This window comes from Urtica dioica, chromosome 5 (assembly GCF_054948205.1).
Source record: "Urtica dioica subsp. dioica isolate 48M chromosome 5, U.dioica_male_clone48M_v1_H2, whole genome shotgun sequence".
In the NCBI taxonomy this organism is placed as follows: domain Eukaryota; kingdom Viridiplantae; phylum Streptophyta; class Magnoliopsida; order Rosales; family Urticaceae; genus Urtica; species Urtica dioica.
Window position 1 is genome coordinate 31,787,678 of NC_142760.1, and position 16,020 is coordinate 31,803,697.

The 16,020-nt window shown below is 35.0% G+C and overlaps 1 protein-coding gene across 1 annotated transcript; it reads left to right on the top strand.

Moving 5' to 3' along the window:
- Positions 1 to 2,458: 2,458 nt before the first annotated feature.
- Positions 2,459 to 5,553, top strand: LOC149397904 (uncharacterized). Its single transcript, XM_089614382.1, has 4 exons — positions 2,459 to 2,540; positions 3,878 to 3,894; positions 4,011 to 4,056; positions 5,123 to 5,553. Exons 1-4 carry the CDS (start codon positions 2,459 to 2,461, stop codon positions 5,551 to 5,553), a joined length of 576 nt encoding a protein of 191 aa, XP_089470508.1.
- Positions 5,554 to 16,020: the final 10,467 nt, after the last annotated feature.

Genomic DNA, 16,020 nt, shown 5'->3' on the forward strand with positions numbered 1-16,020 from the left:
TTATTGATATCTTAGAAATTTATTGGCATCGATGTCAATAAAAATCTTCAAAGAATTTCCCGTAATCTTTTGAAGATTTATTGACATTGATATCAATAAAAAGACAAAATGTCAATAAATCTTCAAACGAATTTCCATATTCTTAAAACCAATTTTTTTTCCAGATTTCTTAAATTATTAGGTATATACGAGGCTTTGGAAGGAGTGGAATAGTGAAACATGTTAATATGGACATAAATTGCTCTCTCTCTCTCTCTCTGCCTCCACGCCAATTCCTCTTCTTCTCCGTCGTGTTTTCTTCTTCTTCTTCTTCTTCTTCTTCTGTTTTTCTCCACCCAAAATGACAGAGAAACACAAAATCCAAACCCTAAAGTTAAAGTCATGACCAATAAACCTAAACCATCGCCGGTAAATGGAGAGAAGCTCGAAACGAGATTGATTTCGGATGTTTAGTTTTTTTATTTTTGTTTGGTTTACTTGAATATTTTTTTCCCAGGTTTTTCAAGTTTCCAAAAAAAAAATCATAATGTCAATAATATCAATAAATCAGATAGATTATTGACGATAATGTAAATAAACTAGACATATGAAATATACAAGAATAATGATATTTTATTGAGGGTAGTTTTATACCAACAAATATAAGGAAGTCATATTTTTTAATTAATTTTGACCAAGGATTGAAATGTCGGTGGCCGATTTCGTGTCAGTGGTCCCAAAAATTTGAAATTGTGGTGGCCAATGAAAATTTCGATGGAAATAATTTGGAAATTTGAAAAAATTGTGTCAATGGAAACTGTGGTGACCAACGAAAATTGCGATAAAACACAGAAATTGCGACGAAAATAATGTTGCATAATTTCATACTCAAAATATACACGTCTTAAGAAATCATGTTACGTATATAATATTATTTAAATATACTAGATACATCAATTAATATTTATAATATTTTTTAAAAGACATTAAATTTTAAAAAAAAAAAAAAAAAAGTAAAGCAACGAAGAGTAGTGGCAATTGATACATGCTTTCTTCCTTGAAATTGTGTGTGCGTTTGGGCTTCAGAATAATATTAGAAAGCCCGCTAATTATAACAAAAGTAAAAAAAAAAAAAAAAATGGATTATTCCTATTCTATGACTTGAACCAAGATTTTGGACCAAAATCTACTAAACCCAAATAAATCATAAACTATGACTATCTATTTTCACTAAATACAAAAATACCCTTACTTTTAACAACATTTGATTTTCTTTTTTATTTAATTATTTGACTTTCTTTTCGTTTTGGGTTCAGCTCTCTTCCACTCTCTCTTTTCTTTTTTCAGTTCGTCATCTTTGTTTAGGTTCATCTTTGTTTTTTCAGTTTGTCTTTTTAGTTTAGGGTTAGAGATTTTCATGAAAAAAATTTGATCCTATTCAAAGTGTTTAAATCGTTGAATTTCTGTGGTTTTTGAAGTTAAAAAACAAAGAAAAAACGATTCTCGGGATTCTGGAAAATTTTGAAAAAGTTTCTGAAAATTTTTTTGGTTTTCGTTGAAGATTTATTGACATTGATGTCAATAAATATGCATTTTTATTGACATTAATGTAAATAAATCTTCAAATGAATTTCCCAGAATCGTTGAAAATTTATTGACATTGGTGTCAATAAATATGCATTTTATTGACATTAATGTCAATAAATCTTCAACGATTATGGGAAATGCCTTTGAAGATTTATTTACATTGATGTCAATAAAAATGTATATTTATTGACATCAATGTCAATAAATCTTCAAAGGAATTCCCTAGAATCGTTAAAGATTTATTGACATTAATGTCAATAAAAATGCATATTTATTGACATCAATGTCAATAAATCTTCAAAGGAATTTCCCATAATCGTTGAAGATTTATTGACATTAATGTCAATAAAAATGCATATTTATTGACATCAATGTCAATAAATCTTCAAACGAATTCTCAGATTTTTTTTACCATTTTTTCCAAAGAAAAAAAAAATCGTAATGTCGACAATGTCAATAAATCATATAGATTATTGACGACCACGTAAATAAACTAAACAATTAAACAATTTATTGACAACATTATCAATAAACCAGACAAATTAATGTCAACGATGTCAATAATACTACAATAAACACATTACATTATCAAACAAATAATATGAACGATTTTATATGCTACAATCCTCCCAAGTAGCTTCAGAAAACGAAAAAGAGAACAAAGAGTCCCTCTATTGCTTGATGAAGTGGAAAATTTAAATACCATCAATCACTAATTAAACCATAACAATTTAATTAGTGAAGCACCGCCGCGACGGCTTCAGCGTTGAGGTCTTCCGCTGGAACTCTCAGCGTCATCTGAACTCCGGCGATGCAGCGCGGCCGAGAGGGAGGTCTCCGGCGAGTAATGAAGGTGGTTTTCAAAATTCCCTAGCGTCGGAGGATCTTCAGAATGGCGGAGAGGACGATTGGGTCGTGGATTGAGATGCTTGGATCCGACGCCGATGAGTCACAGAACGACGCTCTTCCTGGAGGTGATATTCCTCTGTTGATTTGGTTTTTTTTTTTTTTTTTTTTTTTTTTTGCGTTGATTTGGGTAAAGAGAGAAAGAGGGTTAAAAATGTAATTGCCCAATTTATCTAGTCATAGATTTGGATTAATTTGGACTTAATGGATTTTGGTCCAAAACTAGTGTGCAGATCTTTAGGAATAATCTAAAAAAAAAAACATATATGTGGGATCCAATGATGTTTCAGATGAAACCAAAGCCCAAACTCAACCTTTAATCTATTACTTTTTTTTTTTTTTTTTTTTTTTTTTTTTGAGAAATCCTTTAATCTATTACCTAGACACATGAAAACGTATTACTTCTTCTTGCCGACATCATCTTTAACGCCCTTATCTTTCACTGAGTGTATGTTTCGTATTTTAATTTTTTTTTTTCTGACCATGGATTCTCTTCTTTCTTTCTTCTTCTTTGACCATAGCCAATTTCTTGGTCGAATGACAACTATATATATCCTGAGAATCTGGCCGACACAAGTCCACAGACTTACGACGGCAAACTCGACTATTTCACGGTGAAATCTCCGAAATAAAGTTGATTTTGCAAAGGACCTATCGAAATAGAAAATTTTCGGGCGACATTACCCGGCTCTGTCGCCGATCTCTATCTTCGCATCTAAGAGAATTTTCTAGGTTTTCGTCGTCGAATTTGCTGCTCTATCACTCGATATTTTTTTTTTGTTTTATTCACAGACACATATGAAATTTTAAGACGCAACCGACATCGTCACTCGGGCGACAAAATGATTTCGACGACAAATTGTGGCGAAACAAGCCAAATGCAACTTTTGTGTTGGACTTCCACAAATAGCGAAATTCCGGCGCAATTTCTTCGAAATACCCCAAAATTTTAAATCTTGATTTTGACATATTGAATTTTATCATAGTTTAGGAATAATATCTAAAATAAATTTTTGACTAAAATCTTAAAAGAAAATTAAGAGTTCCGCTAGTTGCAACAAAATTGATCCTAATTGATATAATTGGATGGCTGCTTTTTTTCTTCTTTCATTATTATTGAATCTTGATAGCATAACGCTGCAAAAAATTTAACACGATCACAAACACCTCATGTACAAAATCTCTAAAATCCCTAGAAATGGGACCTCAAAGAGAGACAAGATGTCGTATATGAAATAAGCTATTTTTTCTTACTAGGTTGTCCCCAACCTACATTTTTGACTTGTTTTCTAGTACACATAAACCGAATTAAGCTCAGTGGTCAACAATTACCCTAGGCTCTTCACCATTCAATACATAATATTTCAAGCCGATTATATTGACGCAATGTGACTTTGTAATTTAGCAAATAAATATTCAAGAGTATTAAAAAAATTGAAAAAATACAGTTGGGATATGTCATATTAATTTTCCAAAATAAAACCGAATCTAATCAAATTTTATTATAAATTCAATGTAATACCTGAACAAATGTCGAGCATGTCGAGTCACGACTAAGTCCTAGATCAGAATTGATCGAACACTGATAAAACGAAAAATATCATACGTACGTACGCTTCTCACACACGAAATCACAAAGTACACATCAAATTAAGTATAGAAAATCCAAATAACAAAAAATCATTGACTAAGAAAATATTAGTATGCTAGCATGTGTACATAAATAAATTCTAACATACTCCCTTATCGCAAAAAAATAATTAAACAAATAAATAAAGATAAAGGGGTATTAGCCAACCAAACTGCAATATAAAATATTTTGAAAAAAAAAAACATTCTGTGTGCAAGTCTAGTACATGAGGAATGATATCAACACCATTCTATGTGCTTATTTTGTCGAGGGAAAAAATTAAATATTTATAAACAAATTACTGGTGGTGCAGACGCCAAATTATTTTTTATATTTTATTTTTTTGCTAACAAAGCGATGAGGGGCTATTTTAGCCTCTTATAGTTTGCTATTTATATACCGTGACAGTATATAACGCCACCACGTGGCAAAACCCAGAGAGTGTATGGTTATAAACTACAATCCTCAATGGACAAAAGCATTAATTTAAAACTCACCAAAGTAAAGCCAAACACGGAATATGGCACAAAAGTTAGAGGTGAATGGTGGGTGGGTCAAAGTGGTCCAATATGTGCTGGACCAGATTGCAGATGGGCTAAGCCCATTCGGGTCGGTTCATGATGGGACACCTTTCACTATCCCTCGTGCGGCTTCTACTTTTCAATTTCAACATAATAAAATAAAAATTAATAATAATAGAAACAATAATTGTTAGTGACAAGTTTTCAACAAAACATCAAAATTATCGCATGAAAAATATAATTTAAGATCGGTCGGAAATTTGAGCTAATAATCATAGGGCATGTTTGGTTCAAAAGTTAAATTGGAATAAGAATGAGAATCATAATGGTAATGACAATGCAATGGAATGGAAACTATTTTACTTTGTTTGGTTTGTGGTTTTGACGTGTACGGAATGAAAGTTAAATTGACAAAATTAACCTTGTCTTCTTTATTGAAATTTCTTGTCACTGGTTCTATATCAGAGATGTCTTTTTTCAAAATGAAAAAACCTTGATGCAACTTCACTGGTTCTCGAAGTGGGCTCCGGGAGCGGCTACGTCATAACCTCCCTCGCCCTAATCCTCCACGAATCGGGCCCCACGAAAGCCCATTTCCTCGCGACGGACACGAACACGTTCGCGGCCCGTGCGACCCGCGAGACCCTCGAGGCCCACGGGGTGGCGGGCTGCGCCGAGGCGGTGGTCGCTGACGTGGCGGCGGGCCTCGAGGCGCGGATCGGAGGGAGGGTCGACGTGATGGTCGTGAACCCGCCGTACGTCCCGACTCCCGAGGACGAGGTGGGCCGGGCCGGGATCGCGTCGGCGTGGGCCGGCGGAGAGGACGGGCGGGTCGTGATCGACCGGATTCTGACGGCGGCGGAGCGGCTTCTGTCGGAAAAGGGATGGAGTTTATCTAGAGTACGCCACCGAGATCCCGTTAAGCAGTGACTCTAATTTTTTTTTTCGAAATATGGATATGGGTAATTTCGGGATAAAGATTTGAGTCAGTGGGAATGAGGGATTCTTAACATATTGGGAGGAATGAAAATGGGTGAATGAAGATTCAACTTGAATGGATTATAATGGTTATTCTTAGTATTTTTAGCAAACCAAACAAAATAATGAGTTTCATTACATTCCTTTCCATTCCATTCCTACATTATTACCTCCAACCAAACGTGCCCTTAGAGTTGATTTTTATTCTACAAGAGATATGAGAACGATTATTTAAAATAAAAAATTAAAATTAATATGAATGAGAAATCAATATTCAAACAATGGTAAAAATCACTATGAATTGGTGATATGAAGTGAAATGCGAAAAGAGAAGTGTAGTAGAAAAATGTTATTTATGTAGAGAATATTACTTTGTAGAGTTTTAAGATTACCATGAATAATTTTTTGGGCTCTCAACAATTACCAAATTTTATAAAGGGGTTAAGATGCACATAACATCATCTCCACCATACATGTGTGCTGCCGTCTAAGTGGGATTGGTTTTGTTGGGCCTATCCAATTTTTTTAATTCTCTCTCTCGAATATGTGAACATTATTCAAATAATTTTTGCAATAAATGGTGGTGTTTAAAACTTGTAATCGAACACTTACGAACTGAACGATTTTAAACGCTTCAATGGTTTTAACTTGTGTAACCACTGCTTTAATGCACACTAAAACCCTCGAGGGAATCAACGTTGAAGGCTCTAACCACTCTCTACCTCTCCTATAAAAGTTCTTTCATTCGAAGGAAACACCAAAGCATGCCTTTAAAAGCATTCCTCTCATGACCTTCGGAGACTTTTTGTTGTCATCATGGCAAAATTTTATTACGGTTCTAGTTCGTCGGATACGTATGTTGTATGTTGTGGTGAGCCTTTTACTTCATATGCATTGTGGTTGAGAATATGCTTAAGAAGACTGCAAACAGCCCTCAATGTATCTATATCATTTATTTATTTATAACTTAAGGTTGATTTTAACTGTTGTATATCTATTTATATTTTCTATACTAATCTATAATTATTAGTTCATTTTCTAATTTAGTAAATTGTAGAGTTATTAGTTTCTGCAAATAGTTTCAAATACTCCTAACAAGAGCTACATGCACTATGTAGTGCATCATTATTCATTTGATTAAAAGTAAAAAAGTATTTTTTCACAAAAATTACATGATTATTTAGTAGTTGACTATATTTTATTTTGTCAACATTTAAGCCAATTTATTAATAAAAATAAAAATTTAAGCTAATTTTTTACAAAAGTAATGACATTTTGGGTCATTTAGCTTAATTAACCAGATAATATCACCAAAAAAAATGTATTACTGATACTGTGGGCAAAAATACTAGTGTATAAAATATTAGTGCCTATATTTAAATTACTTAAATACTGTTTTATCATAAACGTTTGGAAGTGACTCTGTGCAGATAAACTCGAGAAACAGTTTACAACATTTGAGACATCGAAATGTTCATGCTTAGAGTGGACCAATTTATTTTGACATTATAAGTAAAACATGTTTTCATATACGTTTTTGGTTGATAGTTGTTATGCTTTCATTTTCACAAGATAAAAATGACACCCCGAGAGCAAAAACGACAAGATTTGGTGAAGCTGGCACAACAACTATAAGCAACATAAAACAATTAAGTCAAAAAGACCAAACTATCGGCGTCCCAGAGTATTCGGCAAAGCAAGACTATCGACGAAGAGAATAATCTTTGAACTATCGGCGGCCATACCATCGGCGTGCTTAAACCATAGTCATGCGCATACCATTGGCGAAGTTCAAGACCAAACTATCGGCGTCCTAAAATCTTTGGCAAAGCAAAACTATATGTGAAGACAAGAATCCCTAAACTATCGGTGACCATAACTATCGGCCATAAACCTTAGGTAAATGAACCTTATGCATGATGGAACTTTAGGCAAAAAGAACATAAGGCATGAGGAAAACTATCGGCGAGCTTAATGGCCGAGACTATCGGCACGAAACTATCAACATGAGACTATAAGTGAACTTCACGGCTGAGACTATCGGCGAGAAACTATCGGCATGCATACTATCGGCGGGCATACTACGGCATGAAGCTATTGCGAACCTCCATAACCTTGGCCAAAAACGACCTCCAAGGTACAATGGCCTAAAAACCCACTAAAAAAGGAAAGGCTATAAATACCCCTCATCCCATTCACACTCAATGTAAGTTTTCTCAACTTATCAAAATTCTACACAATTGAGACCACGACTCTCTTTCTCTAGAAAATATAGAGACGAGCAAAGTTCGTTCACCAAGGACGAAAAATAACACGACTAATGTTGAGTGTCGGACCGCGCGCCAGGAAAAACCCCTCCATGTCACTCTAGTTCACGTTTCTTGTCTTTTCAGGTGAAGACACGTGACAAACATGAAAAACACGAAGAACCCGAAGATCGCGAGGAACCCGAAGAACACGATGAACTCGAAGGACTCGATGAACCCGGAGATCGTGAAGAACCCAAAGAACACGACGAGCCCGAAGAACTCGATGACACTATGAACGCAAAGGACACGAAGGCAAACTATTGACGAAGTGACGAAATGGAGATGACGAGAAGAGAAGAACTTCACCACACCCAATTTAAATGCGGTCAAAAGGTTCGGTCCTAGATCGAACCACAGAGGGTTCAAAATGTCAACTCAAAAACACGGTGAACAATAGTTATTAATAAGCTTAGTTATTTTATCTAATCGTTAATAAATCATAATAATATAGTCTTAAAAAACATAATAAAATTTAAAATTTGAAATCATAATAGTCTTTTAGCTACATCGTTAATAAATCATATATAATGTATCATGTCCAACAATCTTGAAAAAAATAAAGAACACAAAATTCTAAAATACAGGCGAAAATGAAATCTAATTCGTGTATACTTTTTTGCACCACGTAAACTATTTAAGTGTAGAAAAGTATAGGAAGAAGGTGACAACCAGAACGTAAACAACACAAAATAATAATGATGAATATACGACGAAAAATTAGATCACAGATGATTTTGAAAATAATTAATCACATAGAAAAAAGAATGAGTGGGAAACATTGAAATAAAATTACTTACATCATTTTTGTCAAATTTGAGAGTCACTTATTTCTCAATAAAGAATTGTAAATTCTTGCAGCGTGAAGATAATGAGCTAAAAACTAATAAACATCGTATAGTAGTCAAATTAATAGATCAATGATATATTTGTTTACAATTTTGAAACATTGACTATGTTGCTAGTTAAAAATTTAGAGTGATTGATTTATCTTAGTTTAATTTTTTTTTTTTTTTTACTACAAATTTATGCTATACGTTGAGGTCGATGGGCTACTTAGAAATATTATTATGTTTATGTGTATTTTATGAGTTTATGTACAACTATCTTACGAAAATTAAGGGTTATGGTTGGACATTATCATAAATACATGTCAACTTTATAAGTTTATTCGCTTAACACTAATGTATAGAACCAACCTAATAATGTTAATCAACTCATGAACAATGTGTTGATACTTGATAGTTAGGGCGGCGCAGAAAAACCGGTGCAATCGTAAATCGGACTAAGTTATTGATTTTTGGACCACTGATTTTAGACTAACGATCCAATTTTACTCGGTTTAAAGTTTCACCGGTCCGGTATAAAATTTTAAACCGTGATCTAGATCGGATGAGACCAGCTAGTATTAAAAAAAATTAATAAAAAATAGGTATATAATGGTCCGGTCCAAAATGATCAAAAAATGGACCGGATAAGTTCCTATTTAAGAAAAATATAAATAAAAATAGGCCAAATTAAACGGTCTTATATAAAACGGTCTAACGGTTTAAAACAGCTTGGTCCAAAATGGTCCAAACGGTTTAAACTGGATCGGACCATTTTAACCGGTTTGGTCTGGTCCGATTTTTTTTCTTACATGGTTCGGTCCTGTTTAATTTTTTTTAAATCGTTTAGATTGGTCCGATTTAATTTTTTGACCGATTTTAGATCGAATTGGACCGTGCACACTTTTACTTGATACCCAAAACTTAAAATGATCGGGAAGACTAGTGACATAGTCTTCTCTATCAAACATTGTTGGTAATGTTGTATATTGCTTTGCACTCTTATATTCAGTGTATATGTTTTCGTTTAATAAATGTAAATGACACATATGAGCCGAACATGGTGAATATATATATACATACATATATATGATATGAAAAGAGGAGGCAGTGATATTTAAGGTTGAATCATTTTGTACTTTTGCCACGGAAGAAAGTGTACAGAGGATAAAAGGAGACCATATGTGCATTAAAATTGTCCTGCTTAGCGTACATATATAATAGCATATATAAAACACATTGGAGACAAAAGAAGCATATTGGAGACAAATCTTAACTTATTAAACACACATTGTATATAAGAAACATAAGCACATTACTTTGCTTCCGTCATCAATGATCTCCTTCACTCTCCTACTAGACATGTTGACAAAAAGAAACATTTGTTTAATTATGTATAAAAGATACGGTCTATGCCTATTTTTATTTCTTTATATATATGATTTAAGTTTTTGTATTTTTTTTGTTGCTCAAGTTTTTGTATTGCGGAGGCTTGGTTGAGGTTGCAAAAAAATACCCCATCCGTGTCCCCATTTCTTTTAGTTTGCCATCAATAATAATAATAATAATAATAATAATAATAGAGATCAGGAAAAAAGATTACTATGGTTAAGTTGATCAATTACGTTTGAGGATATTGACATCAATATCATTATTTCCATGTCACTTTGCCAAAATAAACCTCAAATTTTACGCATTTAATACTAAATCACTTCTACAAAAACTCATATACTCTTACTCATTTCTTTGTCCTATTTCCCTCTTCTTCTATCAGCTCTTTGAAAAAAACCTCAATCGAAAAAGAAGAAGAGCAACAATGAGAACATTTCGATCTCGGTCGGATCAAGCTCGCTGCCATTCCAGAATCGTCCCATCATCCTCAGCCGCGACGCCTCCTTCTCAGCTATTGTCTTCGATGACTTAGCCAATGGTTTCAGTCAAGCTAAAGATCGCATTCTCCTAGGGAAGGGAATTTAGCTTGTCTCATGGAGAGAACCGAAAAGATGAGTTTGCTATTGGAAATTATATTAAGCAAAGACTTCGTGTCCAAGTTTGGGCCATGACTGTTTTTCGCCGTCTTCCACGTGATGTTTTCGTTCTGATTTCACCATCGCCAACACGGAAGCCGCGGGAATCAAAATCCACAGTCGCCCTTCTCTCTCTTCTTTTGTTTTTGTTGCATTGTTCTATCTTCACCAAGAACAGTAGAAGAGGAGGAGAGCTTGGCGACGGAGATACCACAAAGCCCGATCCAGCGTGATTCCCATGGAATCGTTCTGGGTCTTTGAGTCGAGCGACTCAGTCGGTCTCGTGCTACTTAAAGTCGCGTGTCGCTGTCATCAACAACACGGGAAATGGGAATACCCAACGTAACTCAGATCTGAACAAACCTTCTTTGTGTTTGTCTATTGTTGTTTGTGACGAAATAAAATTAAAGAACACTGTTGTTGGGTAGTTTATTATGGAGATCTTATCATCAGTGTGATCAATCGCCCACGAAATTGAAGAATTTTGTGATAGACCGATCACAAAATTCAAGATTTGTAACCAGTCGCTTACAAAATTCTCAAATTTTGTGACATAAATGTCACGAAATTGGAGAACTATGTGACTGATTTCATTAAGAGTATTACATGATCTTTTCAGAATTCATTTAGTAAAAGATATGTCAAATTTTTCTTTATGGTTGATTTTGGTTAAATCTCTTGGGATTAATTTACAATATTCTTGTCATGATAAAATTATTCTAAGATGTCCTACATCTTTCTCTTAACATCTTGGAAATATATGTGGTTGTCATGGGATTGACAATATTCTTGTCAATATCCATTATGTTTGTTGTTTGATAAATTTGTTTCTATATGTCCTACATTATTGTGACATATCTGATTATGTAAGAATTTGTTAGCAATATTACAATAATATTGACGGAATAAGCAAACAATTTGCTAGAAATAAATTAAATGATAATTAATTTAAATAAACTACAAAACCGGATAAACCTTAAACCGGTGTGAAACAATGAGGAGAAGGGATCAGAAAAGGAGAAAACATCAAGGCCCGTTAGACGGTTTCCTTGAAACCTTTTATCGCCCTCCACATGTGCGGGAAAAGTTGAGTGAAAGCCTCCTAAGATACAACGACCACAAGACAAGCTCAGCACCACTCGGTTTGACTTCAGCGAACTACAAGACAAGTGTAAGAACTACCACTGGACTGCAAAAAAAGAAAACAATTTCGTAGAGAGGGAGAGAGGATGCGTTTTTTAGGTGTTTTCGAATGAGAGATCTAAACTGCCCAGCCTTAAAGGCTTTTATTTCCGTTAACGCTTATAAAGAGATGTTTTAATTGCTCTCAAAATCACCCAGCCATAATGCACACAGTTTACAAATCGTTGCCTTAATGCACAACATAACACAAGAGTTATTTGAGGAATTAAAAATTTTCAAAAGTGAAATGTGCAATAAAAAGATAGAAACTAGCCCAAGGTCAAGCCCAGGCCCGATACCGAAACCCGAAACTCGAAACCCGAGCCCGAGCCTGGGCCCGGCTCAACTCGACGGCGGCGGCGCGCGCGTGTGTGTGTGCGCTCGAGGGGTTAAGAGTTAACCCACCCACACTATCCTCTCTTCCACTTGCTTATCCACTAAAAAAAAGAGGATAGTATATACACACAACACAACACACTTCCCAAAACTCCATGTGGGACTCTTGCAATTCACTTTATTTACACATAACAAATGTGTTCTTTTAAGCATACTTTGAGCTTCAATTTCTCATTCATAATAGTAATGATTTTGGCAAATAAATAATCAATCTTATATCCGTCGCAACGAGGAATAAGAATACACAAGAATTAACAAATTCCGATGAGTGGACCTCACTCAAATATTAGCCACAAATCACCCATACACTTGTAAACAAATCCTCTTTATTTACAATTCTTCCAACAATCCCCCACATGAATGAAATTGTTAGACGAAAATTATAAAGACACGACATGACTCAAGGTGGTGATAGATTCTATGGTCAATACCAGTATAGGATAGGTAGGTAGAGCCTTTGAACCTTCCCTTGGAAAGATATGCCATCTTTACTGACTACTCAGTAGACACGATGTCCTTGAACTGTTAGTCGTTTTGTATAAACGATAAACATATCCCCCACTAATATCTCCCTGACACGGGTTCATTCTCATGGTTATGTTCATAGAACCATTAAAAACTCAAAGTTTAACCTCGTACGGGTATCACCGTTTAATATAAGAATAGGACTAAGGGTTTTCCCCCACAGTGACCTCACATAGCCTTTGACAATTAGGTTATCCCTTTGAATCAAGGTCTTGGGATCTCCATTCATCATGGTTGGGTTTTCTTTGCATTGTCTTTATTTGCCATGGGCTTTAGCCCCATTCCTTTAGATGTCTTCTCTAATTAGTCCCTATTTAACCCTTTGGTTAGTGGATCCACAATATTCTCTTTGGACCTCACATAGTCAATACTAATAACTCCAGACGAGAGAAGTGTTTAATGGTATTATGTCGTCAACGGATATGTCTAGACTTACCATTGTACATCACATTAGGTGCCCTACCAATAGCAGATTGGTTATCACAATATACATATATTGCAGGCATAGGTTTTGTCCAATTAGGAATATCCTCCACAAAATTCCTTAGCCATTCAGCTTCTTCGCCACATTTGTCCAGTGCAACAAACTCAGATTCCATGGTGGGTCTCGTTATCACAGTTTGTTTGGAGGATTTCCAAGATATAGCCGCACCTCCCAGAGTGAATACATATCCACTCGTGACTTTCGAATCTTGAATATCAGATGTCCAACTCGCATCAGTGAAACCTCATTCAATTACTTCAGGATATCTAGTATAGTGTAGACCATAATCACGAGTGAATCGTAGATACCTCAGTATCCTTACGATTGCTTTCCAGTGTTCAGCACTTAGATTACTCGTATATCGAGCTAGTCTACTTACGATGTTGGCTAAATCCGGTCTCGTATATCTCATCAAGTACACGAGCCTGCCTATCACCCTCGCATATTAAATTTGAGAGATGCTTTCACTTTTATTCTTAGACAAGTGTTGACTAATGTCTATGGGAGTTCTAGAGACTGCAGAATCGTCATTTCCAAACTTGTCTAGAATTTTATCAACATAGTGTGTTTGACTCAGTACAATCCCATTGGATGTTTGGGTAATCTTGATCCCCATAATTACATCAGCAACTCCCAGATCTTTCATATCAAACCTTGAGTTCAATATATCTTTTGTGGATTGGACCATACGATCATTACTTCCCACTATGAGCATGTCATCTACATATAAACACATAATCACATATCCATATTTAGTGGTTTTAATGTACACACATTTGTCACACTCGTTGATCTTAAATCCATTTGACATCATAACGCTGTCGAATTTCTCATGCCATTGCTTTGGGGCTTGTTTAAGGCCATAAAGCGATTTGACTAGTTTACAGAATTTTCTTTCTTGTCCAGGTGCAATACAACCCTCAGGTTGATTCATATAGATCTCTTCTTCGAGATCTCCATTAAGAAAAGCAGTTTTTACATCCATTTGATGAATTTCAAGATTGCGTAAAGCGCCAATTGCAATCATCAATCTAATAGATGTTATTCTCGTCACAGGAGAATAAGTATCAAAGTAATCAACACCATCTTCTTGTTTATACCCTTTGATTACCAGTCGTGCCTTATATTTATCAATAGAGCCATCGACTTTCATCTTCCTCGTAAAGATCCACTTTGATCCAAGCGTTTGACTTTAAGGAGGAAGATCAACCAACTCCCAAGTGTGGTTTTGCATGATAGCGTCTATTTAACTTCTTATGGCTTCTTTCCATTAGTGACCCTCAACGGAGTTCATTGCATCTTTATAAGTTAGAGGTGGAGCCTCTAGCATATAGGTCAAAAAATCTGAACCAAATGATTTTTCCACCCTCGCTCGCTTGCTTCGTCTAAGTCCCTCAGACTTTATCTCTTCTTCGGACTCTTCAGCATGCTCTTGAGTTATTTCCCCAATATCCTCAAGAAAATGGTTCGATGGACTCGATTCATCTTCCTTAGACTTATAAGGAAACACATGTTCAAAGAACGAAGCATTCTTAAATTCCATAATCAAATCATTGTGTATATCGGGGTTTTTCGAGTCATACACAAGAAATCTATATGCATTACTATGGTGTGAATACCCAATGAAGATACAAACTATCGTTTTTGGTCATATCTTCATTTTCTTTGGAGCAGGCCATTACTTTGGCCAAGCACCCCTATATTCGCAAGTATTTATAAGAAGGTCTATTTCCTATAAATAGGTCAGACGGAGACTTATCCTCCTTCTTTCGAGGTATCTTGTTCAGAAGGTAATTTGCAGACAAGATCGCTTCCCCCCACAATTCTTGGGGTAACCCGGAACTTAACAACATCGTATTCATCATCTCCTTGAGAGTGCGATTCTTACGTTCGGCAACACCGTTCGATTGAGGAAAATAAGGTGGAGTGACTTCGTGAATAATTCCATGTTGTGCACAAAAGGCACTAAATGGTTCAACGTATTCACCTCCTCGATCACTTCACACTTTCTTAATCTTCTTATTAAGTTGATTCTCAACTTCCAATTTGTACATGGCAAATTTCTCAATTGCCTCATCTTTGCTTTTAAGCAAATATATATATATATATATATATATATATATATAAAACAATATTTTGTACAATCTTCAATGAAAGTCACAAAATATTTATTACCACATCTCATTGGCATGAACTTTAAATCACATAAATCGGTATGGATTAAGTCGAGAGATTCATTACTTCTTTCAACACTATGAAAGGAAGTTCTTGTTAGTTTTGCTTCAACACAAATTTCAGATTTATGATTTGAGTCAATATTAAACTTTGGAATACACTCCAAATTAATCAATTTTCTCAACGTGTCATAATTCACATGACCTAATCTACCATGCCATAAATTAGATGACTCAATCGTATAAGCGAAAGAATTATTTTTATTCATTTATTTGGCCTTGATGGCAATTACATTCATTTTGACCATGCCATTCTTGGCATAGCCCTTGCCCACATACAGTCCATTTTTAGAAAGTACAAGTTTTTGAGACTCTAAAACCATTCTAAATCCATGGTTATCCAGAACAGTCCCAGAAATAAGATTCTTTCGCATATCAAGCACGTAGAGAACTTTTGTGAGCTTCATCTCCTTCCCAGAGGTCATCTTCGATAGGACT

Coding starts and splice junctions, on each gene's coding strand:
- LOC149397904 (XM_089614382.1), top strand. CDS start 2,459: ATGGCGGAGAGGACGATTGGGTCGTGGATTGAGATGCTTGGATCCGAC. Junction 4,057..5,122: donor ATCAGAATTGATCGAACACT/GATAAAACGAAA, acceptor AAAACCTTGATG/CAACTTCACTGGTTCTCGAA.